The sequence below is a fragment of the Gobio gobio genome (assembly GCF_949357685.1).
Source record: "Gobio gobio genome assembly, chromosome: 1".
NCBI classification, from domain to species: domain Eukaryota; kingdom Metazoa; phylum Chordata; class Actinopteri; order Cypriniformes; family Gobionidae; genus Gobio; species Gobio gobio.
Genome location: NC_137097.1, coordinates 51,254,604 through 51,277,731, shown reverse-complemented (window position 1 = coordinate 51,277,731; position 23,128 = coordinate 51,254,604). Strand labels below are relative to the sequence as shown.

At 37.3% G+C, this 23,128-nt stretch overlaps 1 protein-coding gene and 1 long non-coding RNA gene across 2 annotated transcripts; one reads left to right on the top strand and one right to left on the bottom strand.

Annotated features, from left to right (window-relative positions):
- Window positions 1-50: 50 nt before the first annotated feature.
- Window positions 51-3,422, bottom strand: LOC307127733. Its single transcript, XR_013816678.1, has 3 exons — window positions 3,381-3,422; window positions 3,014-3,053; window positions 51-2,790 (listed from the first exon to the last, which is right to left on the bottom strand). It is a non-coding gene; the product is annotated as an uncharacterized lncRNA (long non-coding RNA).
- Window positions 3,423-3,878: 456 nt separating this feature from the next.
- LOC307127075 (protein kinase C and casein kinase substrate in neurons protein 3) lies at window positions 3,879-19,903 on the top strand. The gene is made up of 11 exons (XM_079818061.1): window positions 3,879-4,393; window positions 4,598-5,194; window positions 8,416-8,482; window positions 13,568-13,724; window positions 14,876-15,111; window positions 15,348-15,503; window positions 16,985-17,160; window positions 17,254-17,374; window positions 17,763-17,836; window positions 19,106-19,185; window positions 19,278-19,903. Exons 3-11 carry the CDS (start codon window positions 8,423-8,425, stop codon window positions 19,385-19,387), a joined length of 1,170 nt encoding a protein of 389 aa, XP_079674187.1. The 5' UTR covers window positions 3,879-4,393; window positions 4,598-5,194; window positions 8,416-8,422; the 3' UTR covers window positions 19,388-19,903.
- Window positions 19,904-23,128: the final 3,225 nt, after the last annotated feature.

Genomic DNA, 23,128 nt, shown 5'->3' with positions numbered 1-23,128 from the left:
CATCCTCACCCTACTGATAGTAACATATTCAAACGTATGACAACACCTTTCGATGACGATACACTCATCTTTTATTTAAAAAACATAATGGGACACAGTAAAATATCAATGTATGGATACAAGATGAAGATCATGTTAAAACAAGCAAAAAAATCTTTTAAAGAAGGAAGATGATACAACATTGTAAAAAGAAAAGTATATATATATTACTGAAAATGTATCAACATTTTTACCACAGACTCTAAAAATATAGAGGTGACTATGACTTCAGCAAACCTATTGACGATATCAAGGCTCCATTTTAAAAGAGGAGACAACATGGAGAAGAGGGAGAGGGAAAACCAAACTGCCTGTATTCCTTTCTTTCCAAGTCTCCTTCTCTCCCTTTCTCCTTCCAAAAAACACTCTTTCTATGGAGCGAAGGCAAGATGAACATGCACTCTGACATGGGTGAGGGATATGTGCTAATATCTGTTTTAATACAATGATTGTTCCTATAACAATTTTTAAACTCTAAATGGGTCTGGAAATCTGTTGTTGATTTAACAAGAGATAATGTTATTTATTGCATTCACTGTTCTCATCGTCCTTGCTGTTATCGCTGCAGTGTTTCTTGTTTGTTTCTGAGCGCAAACGCTGGACGGGTGTTTATTCTTGACATCATTTTTTTTTCAGTTTGTGACCACATGCAATGAGTTCAGATATTTGGTACCTCTAGGACTTAAATTAGAGACAAGACTTTCATATATCTTACAATGTCCCTCACCCTCCTGCTTTTCCCTTCCAACGCAAAATTAATGTGACATCACTTTGTATGCAAGGACTATCAAGGAGTTTGTCTGCAGCAGTGTATATATACACCCTTTACATTCATTTTCCCTCACACAAACGAATAAGTAAATCTAGTGACCTCCAGCCCTCATCTCCCACATCATAAATAGTTGCTCAATCAATTAAAAGGGCTCCTCATCATCACATTGCACTTCCTTTCATGAGTTATTTCTCCTCTTTTCATCTGCTGTAACCTTGAGTCCAAACCACAGACGCCTTCACCTTTGTTACTTTCCTGTCTGTCTCTTTCAGGTCCATCAGTAAAGATTTCGCCCCCTCCATCTCCCTCTGCCCATTTTGCATCTGTTCGTCTTCTCAGAACGAGTGTGGGATTCATGCATCATTCATCACAGCTCTCGCTTTACCATAAATCACCAACATTGGACAAAAAGATTGAAGAACTTATTGTATTTTTGATGTTTAAGACTGGTAAGTATAGTGATGTTGATAACAGTAAGGACAATGAAAGAAATTATCATTCTGAGATGGGAAAAAAAAGGATTCCAAGTTTTAAAGAATCTCTGTCTTCCAAATGTTTAACACAAGTTTAACGTATAATCGAATCATGCTTTCTACACATCCTGTGTTCTCCGTTTCACATTTCAAATTCATAGAACTGATTTGCTTTAACAGCTGGTTTTGTACCCTGATGAATGGTAATTCTCACTTTCCTGTATTGTCCACTAGGTGGAGTAAAAGTCGTATGTTTCTCTCTTCACAGACAGTTTAAATATCTAACAGAAAAATATGCAGAGCTTTTCACACTACAGAATTATCCATGATCATGCACATTGAAGACTACATAGCCATTAAAGGGTCTGGACAATGTGACCCAGAGAGAGGTTACAGATCACACAGGAGCAATTGATGCAGTAGCTATCCAGGGTGTGCAGAAAGCATATTTTTTCTTTTAAATTGAAGAAAATTAACTATGAACAGATAAGAGGTTATTTACAAAATATGTGTATGCGATTATACATGTACACATATGAAATACAAATGTTTAAGAAATGAATAAATGCTATTAGAATTATAATAAATGCAGGAATTACTGAGTGGCTTGGTTTTTTTTACTACATTTTATTCAGCATAGGGACATTGGTTTCATACCTTATATAGTTATTAAGTCATATCCCCTTTGCAGAGTCAAGATGTTTATTAATGGGAGAAAAAAAAAAAAAAAACCTTTAGTATTGCCCGGAATAAACCTGGTTACAGTCTATAAACCAAAATGGCACACGGTACACAAATTAGCCAGTTCTTTTTATGGTAGTTGTGCTTGCTTTGTCGGGAGTAGTGAAGCTAAAACATCTACCTTCAGCACATTTCCCAATAAACTAAAAATTGAGATTTAACTCGCACTTAGAACTGTGGGATTTGCACACAATATGCAAATGTTTAGATTAGATACATTAAATGTAAAAGATTATTTTTATAACAAATATATATTTATAGGTTGAGCCGCCTAAACCATTTCATCTTCAGAAATATGCATCTTTAGACTGGCAGGTTCCATAGTTTCCCCAAACTAAACATAAGTTCGCCCCCCTTGCTAGTCACCCAATTACCTGCTCATTGGTGGTTTTCAATCTTCTACATACGATGGAGCAATATTGCATTATGATATGAAGTGTACTATACAACAACTCATTTAAAACAGGCCTGCTCCTGGAGGGCCAAAATCCTGCAGATTAACGTGATCATGACTGTAAGCACCAGTTTTGAATTCTGTATTCAAATTGAAAACAAAAGCAGAGCTTGGGGGGGGGGGGGGGGGGGGTCTCAGTCTTTAATGGTCGTAAAACAAAATACAAACTATAAACACATTTACACAAACATTATGCATTTGTATGATCTAAAAAAAAAAAAAAAAAAAAAGTAAGAAAACCGATTATACATCTTTTGCATAAAGGCGGAAGCGGGTCCACGGGCCACAGTCACATCTCACCAGATTACACTCTGTAAAAAATTAACAAAAATTCAAGTTATGCATCTCGCATTTAATCCCTTTTTAGGATTACATTTCTACAATACTTCTCAGACTCAGCCATGTCAGTAGCAGAGTTGCACTTTTGTCTACACATAATCTCAGAGCCCAGTGCTAAACATCATAGAAGCGTTTAACAAACATACAACACAAATGTATAACGTTACTCATTTCAAAGAGGCGGCCGTATCTCACCTCAAGGCAGCAGCTGTTAGGTCCTGATTTACTCGGTCTCCTGCAAAGGAAAGCAGATGATCTCTGAGTTTTGAACCACTCGGTCTCAAACAGATCCATTGGATAGTGCAAACACCCCTTAAACCACTTTACATTTTATTTAAGTAAACTCGCATACTATCCGCTCACATACAATAACTTTACACCATGTACACGCACCACGTGGTAAGGTTGACGCGGACTAATCATCTTACCAAGGAATTGATGTTATAAACTAAACTCTAGTAACTTAATCATTTTAATTGTTAATCACAATTAACATACATAAACTCATGATAAACAGGAAATACACATTTACAGTTAAATGAACAAAAGCTCAAGCGCTTACCAGCAGATACAACACCAACTTCTTCCACTGCCGACTGAGGACTTTACTATTGGCAGTGTGGCGGTTTATATATCCCGAGTAGGACCTTTAGGCGTCCGTGATAACGCCTTTCCAATTTTAAGACTCTTATTTAGTTATAAACATGGAGATGGAAATGTATCTGTTTTCTTTCTAGACGTTTTGTTTGTATTGTTAATTTAATTCACAATTATTTCTCTAAATGGTACCCGCAATCACGCAAAACCAAACTGGTTAATTTCTGAAGCTAATTCCCTGCGTCCCAATGTGCATACTATCCATCCTAAATAGTATGCGAGATTACAATAAGCGTGCCCCAAAGCATAGTATGTTGACAAAAGTATGCCAAAAGTTCCCGGGTGTTCTACTATTTTCGGTAGATTTTCTAAGTGTGGATCCGTGTACAAATTTTACCCACGTTTCAGAACTACAAACACGAATAAAAAGTGTTTTTAAAAAAACTACAAACATGGCGGGTGTGCTTATAAAGGGTTTTGAGAGACTTGCCTTCACGTGCTATCGGAAATGTCACATTATTTTTATTTATTTTTTGGGAAATGTCACAATTCCCACTTCAGAAGTCGTGATTACGAGCTTGTTGCGTTCAATCGCTTTGTTGTCGGAATGAACAGGAGACGGGTTCATTCTTATTTATTGGGAAAATCTTATCAAAACCAAAATGATATGTGGTGTCACATGCTATGACAACCATAAACATTTACGATGCTATCCAGATCCTGTAATTTCGGTCAAATGCCGGGCATTTTCGCTGTGTAGGCTATACAACATACGCTTACTCGTATATGTAAATATGCACTACGTTAATGACAAGACGAGACGATGATAGCTAGTTTTGGGGGAAAAAACTAATAAATCATACAGGTCACAGCCCCCCCCCCCCCCCCCCCCCCCCCCCCCCCAAAAAAAACTAGACAGCATTATCCCCACCACCATAGTTCATCAAGAGTGGTATACATTTAAAGCAGCATAAATATGTGAGTAATTTATAATAATTATTATTATTATTTTGTCTAATTATATTGATTATATGAGGGTTAATTATATACAGTTTCAAAATGTTATGAATTATACATAGAGATATTTGGGGTGGGCTCTTGCCAGTAGGCCTATAACAGCTGCCACATTTTTAATACGTCATAGACTTTGTCCAACATAAACCCTTTTTTTCCCTCTTTAAGAACCACTGGATGTCCAAGACAGCTGTTGTGTGGAAACCCTGAGACCATGGGCAATTCTGAGGTAGGTACATTGTGATAGCAATAAATTGTGCTGTTACAACAGACAACAGACACACAGAAAATGTAATATTTCTACCCAATTAGGGGTGGTAAGTAAAAAGAAAAAGTGTGCAACAGATTTGGGTCTCTCTAAGGTTATTCTTAAATGAAATTAATCCACACTAATTGTCTGGACTGAACCCACTTCATTACTACTTTACTGCGAGGAGCAGCCCTCTGCTCAAATGAGGGGGAGAGGGAGGAGTGTTGTCATGTAGTATGATCTGCAGAGCGAAAAGTCTGGTTTGTCCGCAGCTGCTTCGGAAAGAGGGGGAACTAGAGAGCGAGAGAGGAGAGGAGAGGAGAGAAAGAAAGTGACAGGAAGCCACCTCGTTAAACACTGACAGCGGGTCAAAGACAGAGAAGAGGAGAAAGAGGGTGTTCAGAACATACCATAACCATATGGTGGCCTTAAAAGTGGAAAAATCTGAAGAAATCTGTTACTTTGGACAAAGAAAAGGGTAAACTAAAAGGAAACTCTCCCTGGAAAAGTTAGAGGTGAGTTTGTTGTCTCCTTTTTCTCTGCCCTTCATTTATTCTTGATGTGTTTGTGTCAAGTTTGATCACATTGCGTTGATGAGTTCTGCAGCATTCATAGACTATTTCTGTCTGATGCATTCATAAGTTGCTATATATTTCTTCAGTGTGTGGGTGTGTGTTGAGTTATGTGTGACACTCAAAATGGGGACAGGGGGAGGAGAGAGAAAGAGAGCCAGGGTGGGTGAGGGGTATGGGGGTTTGAGGGGCTTTGAAAAAGTGGAGAAAATAAGAGGAGGGAAGAGGGAGATTCACAGCAACGTCATGATGATCTTTTCAGAGAAATGGGTCATTCCCTTCTCTCAAAAGTTACGGAACCTTTTAATCAAAACAGCGACAAAATGAAAATACTGTTATCACATACTCACCCTCATGTGCTCTGCAGATCATACTACATGACAACATATTTATAGACATATTTATATATACTCAGTACATATCCATGTCCTGCACTTATGCAAACGTTGTATATCCTGCACTTGCTGCTATTGCACTTCTGGTTAGACCTAAACTGCATTTCGTTGCCTTGTACTTGTACTTGTGTAATGACAATAAAGTTGAATCTAATCTAATCTAATCTAATGTTATTCCAAACCCGTATGACTTTCTGTCTTCTTTGGAACACTAAAGCAATGCAAATTATCCCTCTCCAGTGAGTTGTTAATTGACTTTCGTATGGGGAAAAATACTATGGAACTCAATGGGTCCATCAACTGTTTGGTTACCCATATTCTTCAAAATATCTTCTTTTGTGTTCAGCAGAAGAAAGAAATTCATAGAGGTTTGGAACAATTTGAGGGTGAGTAAATGATGGCAGAATTTTCATTTTTGGGTGAACTATCCCTTTAGTCAGCGTGAAATGCAAATGAACCATTAATCAGTCTATTTTATAAATGCATCGTATTGATCTTATTGTGAATGACTCATCCATACATTTGTTTAACTTTATTTTTATTGAGCTCGTAATTTTTTTAATCAAAATGTTATAACGGAATATTCCAGTGTATTGACAGACTTATCTCTGCTGACGTATCCTGGACTTCTCCAAACATTTAGTCCTCTCAAACCATGCCTCAATCTTACAGTCGACCACAAGCTTGCATTCAGATCTGGTTCTGTCCAATCAACAACTGGTGGATGAATTGAGTCCCTGCCCTACAATCTGTTTCACTTAGATGAACGTCATAATATGGAAGAAAATATCTGTAGCTACTTCCGTAACATTGCAACTTTAAGAACTGGATTAAACTGATTTATGAACATTCCATTTAGATCATTTTTTCCTAACAAAATTAATGGTTTCATTGCAAAGATCCAACTTAATAACAACTTACATTTCAGTTTGTTCCTCACACAAAGCTACATAAAACTTGGAATGTATGAATCATTCATTCGTTCATGGTGTTTTTGCATCCTTTTTGAAGCTTGAAAGCTTCAGTCTCTGTTCAACAAACCACATTTTTCAAAACATCTTTTGTCTTCCAGACATCAAAGAGAGTCAAACAGGTTTGGAATAAAATCATGATGCGAAATTAAAGACAGCATGTTCATTTTTAGGTGAACTATCCCTTTAAGCTCGTGCTCCCTGCTCATATTCTCTGAGAGCACAAGGTCTGGAGGGAGAGGACCAGAGGGGGAACAGGAAGTGAGGTTAAAGTTCAAATATAGGGTGATTTACTATACCCATGACCCCTGCAGTGGGAAAAGGGGATAACAAGAGACCATTTAGGATAATGCACTGAGGGACAAGGACCCATGAGAGAGAGAGAGAGACAAATAACAGCTTGTTCATGCACCTCCATCATCTTTTTCTCTCTCCATGTCTTGTGACAAAATGTGGTTTATCGCATTAACAGAAACAAATGGCCACAGGCATGTTGGGCTGTCAATGGTGTGCGTTTCTGGCATGTTTGGGGCAGCTCAAACGTGCCCGTGTGGGCTTTTCGGCCAGCCACATGTGCCAGTGTTTGCAAGCTCATGAACTTGTGTTGTAGAAGAGAACTAGTGTGTTTGTTTGAGTATACAGTATGTTGGTGTTGGTGAACTTTCACCCCTGTTTATTTTGAGATGGCTCAAGTTTCAGATCCCAGAGCTCTGGATCAAGGCAGATAGCAGTGGAGAATATTGAGCACTAGCAGTCTCACTACAACTCTCAAAGCCGCTCGCATCTGCTTTAAGCCCTTTATAGTCAGTAACATTTTTCATCAAGAAAACTCTTTGATCCTCAGAAAATAACTTTGTATATAACTATTCTCCTTTCTTCACGTGCTTGACTACAAGACCATTAAACTTGTTTGTTTGAGCCATGCACTTTGTGACGCAGTTCGTAAACTGTAGTTCAAATAAAAGAAAGCTTGTAAAATACAACGCCCTCCCAGCATGCTATTAGATACAGTACAATATTGAGCTCTGTCACACATATCTGGCTAATGTCTGCCTGTTAAAAGACAATCTAGAAATAGATTCCAGCTTTTTGTCCTTCTGACATGTCAAATAGCGCGAACTAGCAAAACTTGACCTCTATTGTTCATTGCTAATTTTGCAACTCACAACAAACGAAGATATAAAAACGACTAGTATTGTTGCCCTAAATGTGCATCAGTAACAGTTTGTTGTATTGTTTGTCACTGTCAGTCGTTTTGGACTTATACTGACACCTAGTGGTGTGGATGTGGATTTACGCACACGTGCCCACACACACACACACACACACACACACATTTATTGTGTTTTTATGTTTAATGGGGACTTTCCTTAGACATAATGATTTTATACTGTACAAACTGTATATATCCCCTAACCCTACCCCTAAACCTACCCATTACAGAAAACATTCTGCATCTTTAACATTTCAACAAACATCACTTAGTATGATTTATAAGCTTTCTTTCTTTTCTTTTTGGGGACATTATTTGTCCCCATAATGTAGGGTTTACCAGGACACACTAACACATGGTTTAAGTTGTCGATGCCATGTTGAAATGCAATGTTAATTTGTCTGCCAGGATTAATTTATTGCACAGTTGAAATTGTACAATAACAGGGTGGTTACTCATGTGAATATAGATGGTTTTGAACATTTTCAACGGTAATATTTTAATGTATTTTTCTGTAAACTTTAATGAGGAAAAAGAGTGCACCTTTAATGCTTTAAAATGTTGTTTGCCATATCTCTATTCCAGACTCATCATGTCAACGCTCCCGGCAGAGACAGGCCCTGAGGATGCCAACAATCAGAGCTTCTGGATGGTAAGTGAGAAGGGGAGGAAGGACAGCAATGAGTCAGACAGGGTCATGGACCTCTAAGAAATAACATACGTATGTATTTTGTTAAGTATGTGTTACCAGAAATGAGTGTGGGTGATGTAACTTGACTTGGGTTTTAGCACCTACAGCTTGATTAACAACAGATGACAAGATTTGTTCGGACATTAAGTGAAATGGTTCACAAAAGCTTCTGAACACTCTCTATTAGCCAAATGAAGAATAAAATTCAAGTCAAGCTATTTTACCTCTTAAAGAGACTATTTCAGCATAGTTTAAGGTTTTTTTTAACTTCAATCTCACTCTATAAATTTCATACATTGTGCCTCCACCCATTTTAATTAGCTCAGCTTTTGTCTCTCAGCTCCTTAATTCGTTTGCTTTTCTGTTCTCCAATATTGCTGGGAAGCATGCGGTAGCTTTTAATAGCTTTATAACCTTTTTACATTTGTTGTGTAGGTTTTTCACCATTGTAGGAGAAAATGTTTGAGAACAGTACTCAGTAATACAGAATGTTTCTACTGCAGCAAAATACTGTACTATTTTTAGGATGTTCTGAGGCTTTCTGTCTTAACCTACAGTGCATCCTGAAAGTATTCACAGCGCTTCACTTTTCCCACATTTTGTTGTTACAGCCTTATTCCAAAATGGATTTAATTAATAATTTTTCTTCAAAATTCAACAAACAATACCCCATAATGACAATGTTAAAGAAGTTTGTTTGAAATCTTTGCAAATGTATTAAAAATAAAAAACGGGCAAAAATCACATGAACATAAGTATTCACAGCCTTTGCCATGACACTCAAAATTGAGCTCAGGTGTATCCTGTTTCTACGGATCATCCTTGAGATGTTTCTGCAAATTGACTGGAGTCCACCTGTGGTAAATTCAGTTGATTTGACATGATTGGGAAAGGCACACACATGTCTATATAAGGTCCCACAGTTAACCGTGCATGTCAGAGCACAAACCAAGCCATGAAGTCCAAGGAATTGTCTGTAGACCTCCGAGACAGGATTGTATTGAGGCACAGATCTTGGGAAGGGTACAGAAAAAAAAATCTGCAGCATTGAAGGTCCCAATGAGCACAGTGGCCTCCATCAACCGTAAATGGAAGATGTTTGGTTCCACCAGGACTCTTCCAAGAGCTGGCCGCCCGGCCAAACTGAGCGATCGGGGGAGAAGGGAGGGAGTCAGGGAGGTGACCAAGAACCTGATGGTCACTCTGACAGAGCTCCAGCGTTTCTCTGTGAGAGGAGAGGAGAACCTTCCAGAAGAACAACCTGTTTTTACTTTTTTTTTTATTAAAAAGTTTTCCCTCCTAGTTTTCCCAGGAGGTCTCCCATCCAGGTACTGACCAGGCTCAGCCCTGCTTAGCTTCAGTGGGAAACCAGTCTTGGGCTACAGGGTGATATAGCTGCTGGCATAGAAGTAAAAAATGACAAGGAGGCCGTTTCACGCAATACAGTCAATGGAGACGGTAGTGTTGTAGTACTCAAGACCGGTCTTGGTCTCGAGACCGGTCTTAAGACCATTTTTTGAAGGTCTTGGTCTTGTCTCGGTCTCGACTGCATTTCTCCTCTGTCTAGTCTTGGTCTCGGACTTAGAGGACTCTGGATTTTATCTCAAGACCGGTCAAGACCACACCTGCTGGGATATCACTAAATCACCAGTGCATTGTCTGATTTAACATCATTAATGTGATTTGATGTAAAACTTGCATATTAAAATGCAATCAATAACTTCTTTATAATGTGATTTCTTGTGATACTGTGCTGCCGGGTTCAACATCAATGCAGCATTGTCTCAAAAATGCCCAAAATTAATATAAATGCCCACAAAATTCTGAGATTTCGTTTTTTTTATATTACAAAGAATATAATTAAGCAATATCACAAGAGCAAGAGAGCTGTTTTCATGAATATGAGCGTGATTGCAAATGATATTGATTTATACAAACGTTCAATAAACAAGAAGTTAATATTAAATGACATTTTAAACTGTCTTTGCTAATTCGGCAACGTTTCGTTATTAAATGAATCAGCTGCTGTGAACTAATCGGTTGAATAAAGGATTCTGTGACTGTTCAATCATGTTAATGTTTTAATGTTAAATTAATCTGAACATTATTTATGCAGATGTAATTGTACCAATTCAGATGCAACTTCTGTGCCATGAGTTTTATTGTCAGTGATTTGATTGGTAACAGCGCTATAGTGTCTCACTATTACTATAACTAATTGTATTTATTTAATAAATATAAGTAATTTCTCAGACAGTAGATATGGATCTTTTAGATAAATTTAAGGAGTGCTGGTCTGGTCTTGACTCGGTCTCGCCCTGTCTTGGTCTTGTCTTGGTCTCAACCCAACAAAGTCTTGGTCTTGTCTTGGTCTTGGCACACGCTGGTCTTGGTCTCGGTCTAGGTGGTCTTGACTACAACACTAGGAGACGGTTTGATTGTGTGTGCCCCCCCCCCCCCCCCCGGTGGGCGTGGTCTTCAGATTATGACGCGTGTCACTCTGTCTCTATGGTACAGTGGCCAGACAGATGCCACTCCTCAGTAAAAGGCACATGACTGGAGTTTGCCAAAAGGCACCTAAAGGACTCTCAGAAAAAATTGTGTTCCCCAGGTAAGCGATGCACTCGTATGCACCCGTCCATCCACATGATGTAAAAGAACTTGATTCATCAGACCTTCTTCCATTGCTCTGTGCTCCAGTTCTGACGCTCACGTGCCCACTGTTGGTGCTTTCGGTGGTGGACAGGGGTCAGCATGGGCACCCTGACTGGTCTGCGGTTATGCAGCCCCATATACAACAAACTGCAATGATGCACTGTGTATTCTGACACCTTTCTATCAGAACCTGCATTAACTTCTTAAGCAATTTGAGCTACAGTAGCTCATCTGTTTGATCAGACCACACAGACCAGCCTTCGCTCCCCACGTGCATCAATGAGCCTTGGCCGCCCATGACCCTGTTCACCACTGTTTTTCTTTCTTGGACCACTTTTGATAGATTCTGTTTTGATAGATACTGACCACTAGACCGAGAACACCCCACAAGAGCTATATATATAAAATATTCCTAATAGGTTCTAGTGATCCTGATAATGGTAATTATGTGTTGATACTGCCTATATAATTACATACAGGCACTGTTAACTGTCATGTTCAGACTTATATTTAAAGCAAATAGCAAGCTGTTATTTAGCAGTTATTTATCCAAAGTGATTTACTCATTTTAGAGACAGTCCCCTTGGAGCAACCTGATGTTAGTTACACACACAAATATACACTTCCTGTATCAAACTATTATTTTGATAATAGTTTTTTGATAATATTTACTATTACTATGTCTTTGTTTTGAACTAATGATATTTTCTATCCTCTAAGCCTCACAGAATCCTTACAAAAACCTTTTTGGAGGTTTTAGGTTTTTGTTTGACATTATTCAATATTATTATATAAATATAATTATATTTAGTCCAAAAGAGAAAGAATATAATTAAATCTATAAATATAATTATATTTATAGATTTAACTATATTCTTTCTCTTTTGGACTGTTGGCTGGTCCCCACGAAGTACACTTTAAAAAAAATACAATCTAAATTTTTCAGTTGGCCAAATTTAATTTCTGTGAATTGATGCAATTTAAATCTGATTTTTTTTTTTACAGTGTAGGTAATTTTAGATTTTACTATACTTTTTGGGATAAAAAAAAAAAAATCATGAAATTATATTTTCATTGATAAAAATCGAATCAAATCTAATTTGCATTTAATTTAGCGTCTAAGTGAGTTTTATTTTATTGGATTTTAGGTAGTTTTCTGTGGTGATTTATTGTTATTATCTATGCCATCTAGAGCTCCCACTACTGCTTTGAGAGCTGTATGAAGCTGTTTAAGATTCTCCTCGCCTCTCCTCTTAGCCTGAGCACTTTTTGCTGAGTTGCCATCCCATCTGGAGCTTAGCCAGCAGTACAGTTTTCGGTGAAATGCTTCGACCACTGATGTTTAGTCAGTTTACAACAACCACACTGATATCACCTGCAAGGGTTTTGTTGCATGTCCTACCTTGTAATTGGCTGGCGGCTGACCAGAACTGAGCGCAGTAGGGTTTGTTTTCATCAGCCGCTGTGATTGGTTAACCACAGCATTGGCAGAAGATTGCAGTGATGAAATGCTGAAAGTTTTAGCCAGACTTGGTTGATTTTTAAATAGGCTTGTCTGTTCAGTGAAACAGTCCTGTTTAAATACTCTGCAGCTTTGAGTCCAGCTAAATGTTATATTTCGTTTGACAGGGATTGTGTTATTTGTTGGGTTTCTGTGATTCTCTGATTGGTTGGCAGGTGTTGCCCTGCACTGCTCTTGGCCGGAGTTGAGATTCCTCAGCTGTTTTTACTTTTTTCTCAGACTGGGGAAAATATGTGCTGCAAACCACAGCAGAGAGAGAGAGAGAGAGAGAGAACCGACAAAGAACAGCACAAAAGGAAGATGTAGAAGAGAGAGATAAATTGATAAAATTGTGGGGGAGCCACTAATGGTTGCCAGCAAAATAGTAAAACACGCTCCACATCAGCAAACACGACGCCCATTCTGAAATGGTCATTATGTTCGCCCTCCTCCCTCATTCTCTCTCATTTATCGTGTTATTGCAGTTAATCAACCCCTTTCACTGCGCTGTCCACGTGACGCTCCACTTACCGTGGCCTGAATTCTCTCGTCTCGCTTGTCCTCATCTAGTCACAGATGTTTTTTCAGGGGAATAATATTTGAATTGTGCTCTGGTTTTCCACACCACATGTTGTCTTCTGGCGTTTATATTAGAAACAAAGCTTACGCTATAATGATAACTTGTCCAATCCAATGCAAACAAACCCAGTGACCCTGCTGGAAAAGAAATGAGGCCAATCACTCAGATGAGAGAGGGACATTTTCCCAGTGTCATAGATTAATTATCTCATTCTTGACCTCTTAAACGGCCAAGTGCTCTTTCATTTTCTTTTCCATCTATATTATACAATTAACCTTACAGTTACATGTTCTGTCTGTCTGTGTCTCAGCCAGGGAACTACCACCGGACAGTAAAGAGGACCGAAGATGCCTTCCAGGCATGTAATGACATAGTGGCATGTTTCCAGGAGAGGGCCAGGGTTGAGAGACAGTACGCGCAGCAACTTAGTGAGTGGAGTACCAAATGGAAACCCCTAGTGGATGCGAGTGAGTACTGCAGTTTCATCAAGAACTTGGGCACAGTACAATACCGTTCAAAGATTTGGGGTTGGTAAATATGTTTTTGAAAGAAGTGTCTTATGCTCACAACGGCTGCATTTATTGGATCAAAAATACAGTATTGTAAATATTTATAATTGTAAATATTATTACAATTTCAAAAAACTGTTTTGTATTTTATTATATTTTAAAGTGCAATTTATTCCTGTGATGCTAAAACGAACGTATTGCTTACTTTGTACTATGTTTAGCAATAATAATGGTAAATGTTTTAAGTAATGTTTGCTTATGTTGTTTTTCAACATTACAACAATGCTAACTTAATGCTAAATGATTGTCGCATGAAGTTCAGAAATAATTGATGATTATTTTGCATTACTGTGCAGTATGTACTGTATATTGCGTTATATTTGAAAATAAGTATGCATAATAGTAAATAATGATAAATGTTTTATTTGTTTACTTAACAACATTGCTAAATTATTGTGACATGACCTCACTTTGTTGTCAAGTTCAGAGTTATTATTTATAATAAAAATTAGCATTTTCAAAAAATTTTATGTTTAGAACAAAATACAAGCTTATTGCTTACTGTATACTGCATGCTAAATGTAAAAAAATAGCATGCAGTAAGTAACAGATGTTTTACTGCATTTATGTTTACATTCAATTAATATAACAACTATAAGACTCAATGTAAACATATTGTCACATGACTTGACTATGTTTAATTCAACAAGTTCATCTTGGGAATAAATATTAATATTTTTAAATTCATATAATATAAAAATGTGTCTGATTTTTGTCTTTTATATGATCAAATAAGTAAATAATAATAATAAGAAAAAAGTAATGTGGGATACAGTATTTCCCACATTTTAGTAAATGCATCCCTTAAATGCATTCAAAAATGTGCGTACTGTTATGTGTACTGCATACTGAAAAAAAATAGTATGAGTAGTGTCATTTCAAACATAACATTTTGTGGAGAACCGCTGCACATATGATCAAGTATCTGTGGATCTGCATTTTGCATGAGATGCCTACATCTTAAGTTTAGTGTCTGATGAAGAGGGTTTGTTTTTGTGACCCTAAAAGGTCCCCTCATTTATTTCATGAATATGTTGGTCTTTGTCCAGGTCCTCTTTACGGATCTCTGTTACAAGCGTGGCAGTGCTTCCTCTCTTCTGCTGACCGCCTCTCCTCACTGCACTCCTCCATCTGCCGAGCTCTGGTGTCAGAGGATGGAGATCGCATCCGGACATGGCAGAAAGACACTTTCCATAAGAAGATATTTGGAGGTTTCAAGGAGTCCCAGGATTTTGAAACCGGTTTTTCACGTGCTCAGAAGCCCTGGGCCAAGAGACTGAAGAAGGTAGAAAGCAATGCAGTTTTGGGATTTAAATTTCACTAATTTAACTTTTTCTGCTCGCTGTATTGTAGGGAGAAAACAAGACAAAAAAAATTGTCTCTGGATAAGCAAATGTGTACTTATGGTAACTGTGGAACAACTGGTGTATAATGAACATTTGTATTATTGAAAATGAATGTATATATAATGTGCAATACTGAATGAGTCTGACCACTGAATGTGTGTTTTTTTTGTGACAGTTAGAGAAGGCCAGGTCAGCATTTCACAAAGCTTGTCGCAAGGAACACATGGCTCGTGAGCGGGAGGCCCATGCCCAAGGCAATCCTGACATTGCCATCGAGAAACAGAGGAAGAGCCAAGAAGAGACCGAACTGGCTCACCTGGAGACAGAGAAAGTGAGTGTTGTGTGGAGGAAACTATCAGAAAGAGAGAGAGAGAAAATGTAGAGTTTCATTGAGGCAGAAAAAAAACCTACATTTACTGTATATTTACAGACTGTGTTATGATGCAGTCATATAATAGCCACCGGTTTCATTGATGAGGCTTAAGCTAGTCCCAGACTAAAATGCATGTTTGAGTTGTTTTAACTGAAAGCAACCATTGTTTTTTCTCAAGATTTGTCTCAAGCACACCAGTAATGTTTTTTTTTTCTAAAGCACGTTTATAAAAGCAACTTAAATGCCCTAATTGAACTAAGGCCTAATCCTGGATTAATCTAAGCCCTGTCTGGGAAACCAGGCCTATATGTATAAATAATTAATCTACAGCACTCAACAGTAAAGAGAGGAGGTGGAAAACCAACGCAGGTGCAAAGGAAACAGAACAGACAATTTAACACATGTAAATCTGGTCATGTTAGTCTTGTGACGTAATCTGTGATTGGCATTCACATCTGTGGCATTTAATTAATGTAAATATCTATAAAAAATGTGTTATATATAAATATGTTTTCATTAATGTATATACACTATCGTGGAAATGTTTGGGTTCTGTAAGACTCACAGCCTCTTATGCTCACCCAGGCTACAGTTATTTGATCAAAAATACAGTAAAAACAGTCAAATTTGTATTTTAATATATTTTAAAACATAATTTATTTCTGTGATGTCTTCATTGTCACATGATCCTTCAGAAAACATTATATTATGTTGATTGGGTGCACAAGAAACATTTCTTATTATCAATGTGGTGCTGCTTAAAGGGATATTTATATATTTTCACCCAAAAATGAAAATTAGCCCATTATTTACTCACCCTCAAGTCATTCTAGGTGTATATGACATTCTTCTTTCAGACGAATAAAATCGGAGTTATATAAAAACAGTCCAGGCTAATCCAAGCTTTATAATAGCAGTAATAGTTGCTCTGTTTTTGAAGTCCATAAAAAATGCACCTGTCCGTCGAATAACGTGCTCCACGCGGCTCAGGGGTGTTAATAAAGGCTTCCTGAAGCGAATCAATGCGTTTGTGTAAGAAAAATATCCATATTTAAAACTTTATCAAGTAGAGTTCGCTTCAGAAGGCCTTTATTAACGCCCCAGAACCGCGTGTAGCACGTTATTCGACGGACAGATGCATTTTTTTACGGACTTCAAATACAGAGCAACTATTACTGCTATAATAATGCTTGGATTAGCCAGGACATTTTTTATATAACTGATTTTATTCGTCTGAAAGAAGAATGTCATATACACCTAGGATGACTTAAGGGTGAGTAAATCATGGGTTAATTTTAATTTTTGGGTAAACTATCCCTTTAATATGTTTGTGGAAATTATTTCTTTTTTTTAGGATTCTTTGATGACACTCAATCTGAAGGGTCACATAAGCACTGAGCGACACATCTGACTGATTGACTGCAAATTTCTGTGTGTAGGTGCGAGCCCGCTATGAGAAGGTTCTTGAGGAAGTGACGCGTTATGCTCCGCGCTACATGGAGGAAATGGAGTCCATCTTTGACCAATCACAAGAGGAGGAGAGGAAGAGGATAAGCTTCCTTAAACAGGCTTTCCTTTCCATCCATAGACATTTGGATGTCACCAACAATGACAGGTGTGTGAGAAGGGTCATTCTGGTCAAAATCTCAATTTTTCAGTATTACTCACAATGATTGAATTATTCACGTTTTCTCTCTCTCTCTGTTAGCATAAAAGCCGTGTACAATGAGCTCCATAACACTCTGATGTCCATCAGCGAGCAGGAGGATTTGCGCTGGTGGAAGAATACACATGGGCCGGGAATGCCCACTGACTGGCCTCAATTTCAGGTATATTGCAAATACATTTATACTGGCATTAACTAAAACATTAACTAAAACTTGAGAATTACATGGTGATTGCCTGCCATGAGGTTAGGGTGTTGTGGGTGGTTGCTAGATGGTTGCCACGTGCCCAAGTCAAACGAGCCATGAGAAATGTGCAATAAGCCGCATTCATATCACTCATGTCCAAAGTAAAAGCAAGTTTTTATAAGTTTTTTTAAGATATTGTTTTGAGTTTAATGCATTCACGAGGGTGTCAGAGTGACGCTTATGTTGTTATCTGTGATATTTATGTATCTCACAGAGGCACGTCTTCAAATAGACTACGTTCTGTTGTGCCAAAACCCACATTTACTCCTTCACTCACTCTGTCTTTCGCTCTCTTCTATTTCAGGAGTGGACTCCAGACAAGAAGCATAAAAAGGGAAAGAAGGAGGTGGAGCAGAAAGCAGCAATGATGGAGAGAAGGTCAGTTTACTACATTGATATTTGCTGCAGGGCTTTTGCAGCACAGGGCTGCCCGACTGTTATTCACTACAAACCTGACTTGGACTTCAGGCCTGGTTATTGTTTGCTGCTGTGTATTGACCCTTTGCGAAGCTCAGCCTCCTTGGTTACTGTTGCTCAGACAAGCTAGATCCCATAGGAATTCATTGGGGTTCGAACAGTGTGATTTTAAATCAAATACAGTAGCAAACATTGAGTGGTTATTATATGCAATACTTAAATGAAGTGTGACATTTCAAAACATCATCGGACCTTACAAAAATCTAAAATATATACAGTATTGTGAGTAAATCTGTGGAGACTGCGAATCACAACTGAGGCAAATGCTTATCACAAACAACTTAAAAGAGAAAAAAACTTATTTGAAAGAGCATTAGTGTACGTGACAACAGAACTTTTCCTAACAATACAGTTCAATGAATTGAATTGATAAGATAATAAGATGTTAAGTTAGTAAATCGTCATGATTATACTGGCACATAAGTGCCCTGGCAACAATGTTTTACAGTAGTTTTGGATAAATTCTGTTTAAACCTGTCTAAGAATCATGGTAATGTTATAGTATGTGGCATTCTGTTTGGAAAAAGATGATCATGTTGTACTCTAATGTATTACTATGGAAGCCTGCTTCTGTCAGAAAAAAATAATGCATTGGTAAATCATAATTATGACATAAAAAGAACAAAAAGTTAAAATGATTAAATACTAAGTCATAATTATGAGATAAAACATCAAAATGAGCCGACATACTGAGCCAGAATTGTGAGACACTAAGTCGAAATTGAGATAATTATGACAGTCTAAATTTTTGTCATTATTGACAATGTTATAATAATCTCATATCATCTTTTTGTCATAATTATAACTATTTTTAATCTTATTTCAGCATGTGCTAATTATGTTTTTGTCCATTTCAAGTTATATTAATTATAACTTTGTATCTCATAATTTCGTTTGATAACATTTTATATGCAATCATTTTGACTTTTTGTCTCATGACATTTTTTATTTAAATGAATTATGTTTTTGTCATAATTTAGACATTTTAACTCAATGTCATCATTTGACCAAAAAAATTATTAAAACTATCCAAACATTAGAAAAGAGCTAAATCTTGTCTGCTGATATAGTGGTGATATGAAGAAGGTATAATACGGTAGGAGTGGTCTGCAACATTTTTAATGCAGGGCTTAGTTTATTGACTGTGTCTGTTTTCCCTCCTTGTCTCAGTGTAATGATTGGAGGAGTGAGAGTCAGAGCTCTTTATGACTATGTTGGACAGGAGACAGATGAACTCTCCTTCAAAGCAGGTAAGCTGTCTTTGTGTTTGTATATTCATATTATGTGTCTATATGATGTACGTGTACCACCTCTGATGCTTTCGGTTTGTGTGTGTGTTCAGGTGAGGAGTTTCTGAAGATTGAGGATGAGGATGATCAGGGTTGGTGCAGAGGCATGATGGACGGAGGGAAGGAGGGCCTTTACCCTGCTAACTATGTGGAGGTGGTGTAGATCTACAGGATGACACAGAGCTCCCGCTCTGGGGTACATAAATGTCTACAGGTGCCCAGATTTAAGCCTGTTTTACAGCCATGTTTATTGAAGTTTGCTTTGTTTTCTCTGAGCGGATGACAGATGGTACACAGGTACAGGTTTAGAGCTGAATTAAGCGCGTGAAGTTGGGATCTGAACAAGAAACTGCATCCAAAGCGCTTTCACTATGATCATACTTGAGAACATTGTAATGTAGGCCTGGTTTCACAGACAGGGCTTAGGGCTTAAGCCAAGAGTAGGCCTTAGTTCAATTAGGACATTTAAGTATCTTTTATATGTGTGCCTTAGAAAAAAACATTTCTGATGTGCATCTTGAGACAAAACAATGGCACTGACATATTTTTAGATATGTCAGTGGAAGTTGCTTTCAGTTAAGACGGCTCAAACATGCATTTAAGTCTGGGACTAGCTTCAGCCTTGACTGTGAAACCAGGCATATATGTTTTATTGTGCATCACATTGTGGCTTTAGATCAAAATAAGCAGAGATTTTTGTACGATTATGATATGAATAGGTACCAAGATCCTCTGATATATATATATATATATATATATATATAGAGAGAGAGAGAGAGAGAGAATATGAACTGCATTGTCTTGATGCATGCATGTATCTACAGAGTATTTTGAGGACAATGTCTCACTCCAAAGACTTCAGTGCATATTTACATTTTATCATGACATATTTCTTCTGGTGAGAATTGTTATATCTGATGCCTGTATAAAAGGGGTTAGATGGGTATGATGTCATTTACAGCTGCGAATTTCACGCAAGGTGTTAATAGGGATGATAATATGCTATATTTTATCCGCTGTTAAATGTCACTTGTCTCACATTTAATAATTTTAGTTTCACAAAGGCAGTATTAATCAACACCATTTTAAAGTGATAGCCATGAGACCCATTACGACGGTCTCTTCTTGTGTATTTCTGTTGTGTTTTAAGATGTCTTTCTAACCAAAGAAAAAGTTTCTATGCAAATGAGCGCAATGTTTATTTGTGCAGTAGTGGAGGTAAATTACATCGGATCAGGGCCGTATTTTATGCACCATCACTAATCTAATGCAAATACTACCAGTATTAAAAGGGATACAGATTACTCTGAGTCTTGTTCTTATTAATCATCTTGGAAAAACTTTCATTATGCACATACACATTATTATACATGATACACATTTTTATTATTCCTGTTCATATTTTATTCTGTGCTTGTCCCCAGGACACAGTGGAAATATATGCGACTTTAATTAAATATTCATGTGTGTGTGTGTGTGTGTGTGTGTGTGTGTATGTGTGTACTACTTAGCTATAATTTGCTACACTATATACTCTCCAGGGCTGCATTTATATGATCAAAAATACAGTTAAAACTGTAATATTGTGAAATATTATTACAATATTATTATAACAGCATTTATTTGAAATAGAAATCTTTAATAACATTATAAAACATCTTTACTGTCATTTTTTATTTATTTATTGTCTTCTTGATGAATATATATATATATATATATATAATATATATATAATATATATATAAATAATATAGTATTCTTTTATACGTTTAAAAATATATTTTTATGTTTTTTCCTACACTTTCTATAAAAGATTAGAACAATAGTCTGTTATGTCCTCAAGTGTGTGTGTGTGTGTGTGTGAGTAAAAGGATCCGTTTGAGATATAGATGATCGGAGAGAGGACATTTTGCCTGCTCCTCACTTTCTGAGACCCATTTAAAGGCCTGTTTGAGGGTCAAGGTTAAGGGTTCGGGTTTGGCACTTAGTTGACATGTTACTTTGTTGTGTTACTTAGGAGCTAGAGATTGCATTGTCGATGAAAGTCCTCACAAATATAGATGTACAAGAATGTGTGTATGTGTGTGTGCAGACTCGTATGAGTCAGCCTGCTCACATATCTCAGGATTTCAGCTCCACTGGACCCCACAGCACATCTTTTAATAGTGTCAGATCATTCAGTGTGTTGCCCTGAGTGGTTGTCACACACATTCTCACTCACATACACGCTTATCGTGCATCATGAGTACATGATTCAGAAATGTTCCCACTCTAGGCTTGATTTTCCTAGGGTCAACTCCTTTCCTACAGTTTTGAGCAACATTAACCTTACACATTTGCAAAAATAAGCACAGCCCAAAAATGTGCTGATTACTGTTCTCTGTCGGCATAAAATACCTTACAGGGGAAATAATAACACTCAGGCTAAGTAAAGCTGGCATAAGCTATGAGTAGGTCAATGACACAACCCAAAAATGTGCTTTTACTTCACAGTTTTTAAAACTCTCACAGACACGCTATTTACCAAGCAAATTTTTTTATTTGTAATCTCTCCCATTGCATGTATGACAGTAACTATAGCCAAACATACCTCAGAACAGTGAGAGCACCTATGCACAGTATTAGGCCTAGAGGCCTAATAGCAAAAGATTCTTCCAATTGTCCCAGTTCAGTTTATCCACAAATCTTAAATCCCAGATGCCAGGTTGATTGCCGCCCTACTGACTGTCCATATGTTGCGCCTCCGCCACTGTGGTCTCTGTGGTCAGTACGGCTGGCAGTACTGTTGCTACTTGGGTGGGTACTTTCACCAAACAGGACATTGCAGGGTTTTAAACTTCTCTACTAGCAGCTTTGGGAATATTTGTACAAAAAGGCTTCTATTGATGGTAAATGAGGGCTTTTTAAAAAATCATCTTCCTGCTGGTAGGCACATTTCTGTGAGGGTTCTGCTGAAAGGGAAAAATATCCCCTATTTAAAATCAAGGCCATTTTCTGCTAATAAAATGCATCATATCTTCCAATTGCATCACAACAGGCATCGCGTACATTTTGTGGATTGGCTGAAATTTTATTATTTTTGTACGCCATAGTTCTAGTTAAAGAGCTGCATAGAGATTTTTAAAATGTAGGCCTATTTAAATTAACATACATAACATGACATTAATATGTTTTATTATTTATATAATATGCATAAAATTCTCACACATATCATGAAGTTAATTAATATTCAAAGATCATAAGATAAATACTCATTCAGTGAGAACTGAACATCTCACACTCAAAATGGAATCGAAACCAGTAGGTACACGGTTATCATAGACTAAGCAAAGAGAATCGATATATTTATTTATGCTGTGAACGTTGTGTTCTACTGAACTGTCTGAAAGAACATTGTATTCCAAACTCATCCATGCTGGGTGCTTTTATAGATCAATATTATTTTCAATGCACACCAAGTGCCTCTCAAATTTCAGAATTTGCCTGCCCGCATTTTCTCATAAGCTGATTATCTTACAATACGGATGTGCTCTATTTATCATTTCAAGAGGGTAATTGTTATGTAACTTCTATAGAAGATGACAAGGCCTACATTCTGCTGTAGCGTAACAGATGGAGATGGTCTCAGCCAGCAGAAGGCGCTGTTGATTCATGAAGCAATGAACGTTAGCTTTAATAACTGTTGGTCAGTTACAGCTAAACCTCTAAACACTGACATTGAACACAACTGGGTCCCAAGACCTACATTTTATATTCGACACATCGAGTGGCAATGTTTTTTATTTTATTTTTAAAGGTAAGCAAAAATGTCCTTGAAAACAAACACTGAATTCTACATGTAGGCAACCCATGCAAACATATTAGCTTGACAAACACTGAAAACGAAAATTGCAACAGAAGGGTA

Excerpts from the sequence above, each read along its gene's own strand:
- LOC307127075 (XM_079818061.1), top strand. The coding sequence starts at position 8,423 with ATGTCAACGCTCCCGGCAGAGACAGGCCCTGAGGATGCCAACAATCAG. Across the intron at positions 15,504-16,984 it reads CTCACCTGGAGACAGAGAAA|GTGCGAGCCCGCTATGAGAA; the intron begins GTGAGTGTTGTG and ends TTCTGTGTGTAG. Across the intron at positions 17,375-17,762 it reads CTGACTGGCCTCAATTTCAG|GAGTGGACTCCAGACAAGAA; the intron begins GTATATTGCAAA and ends CTTCTATTTCAG.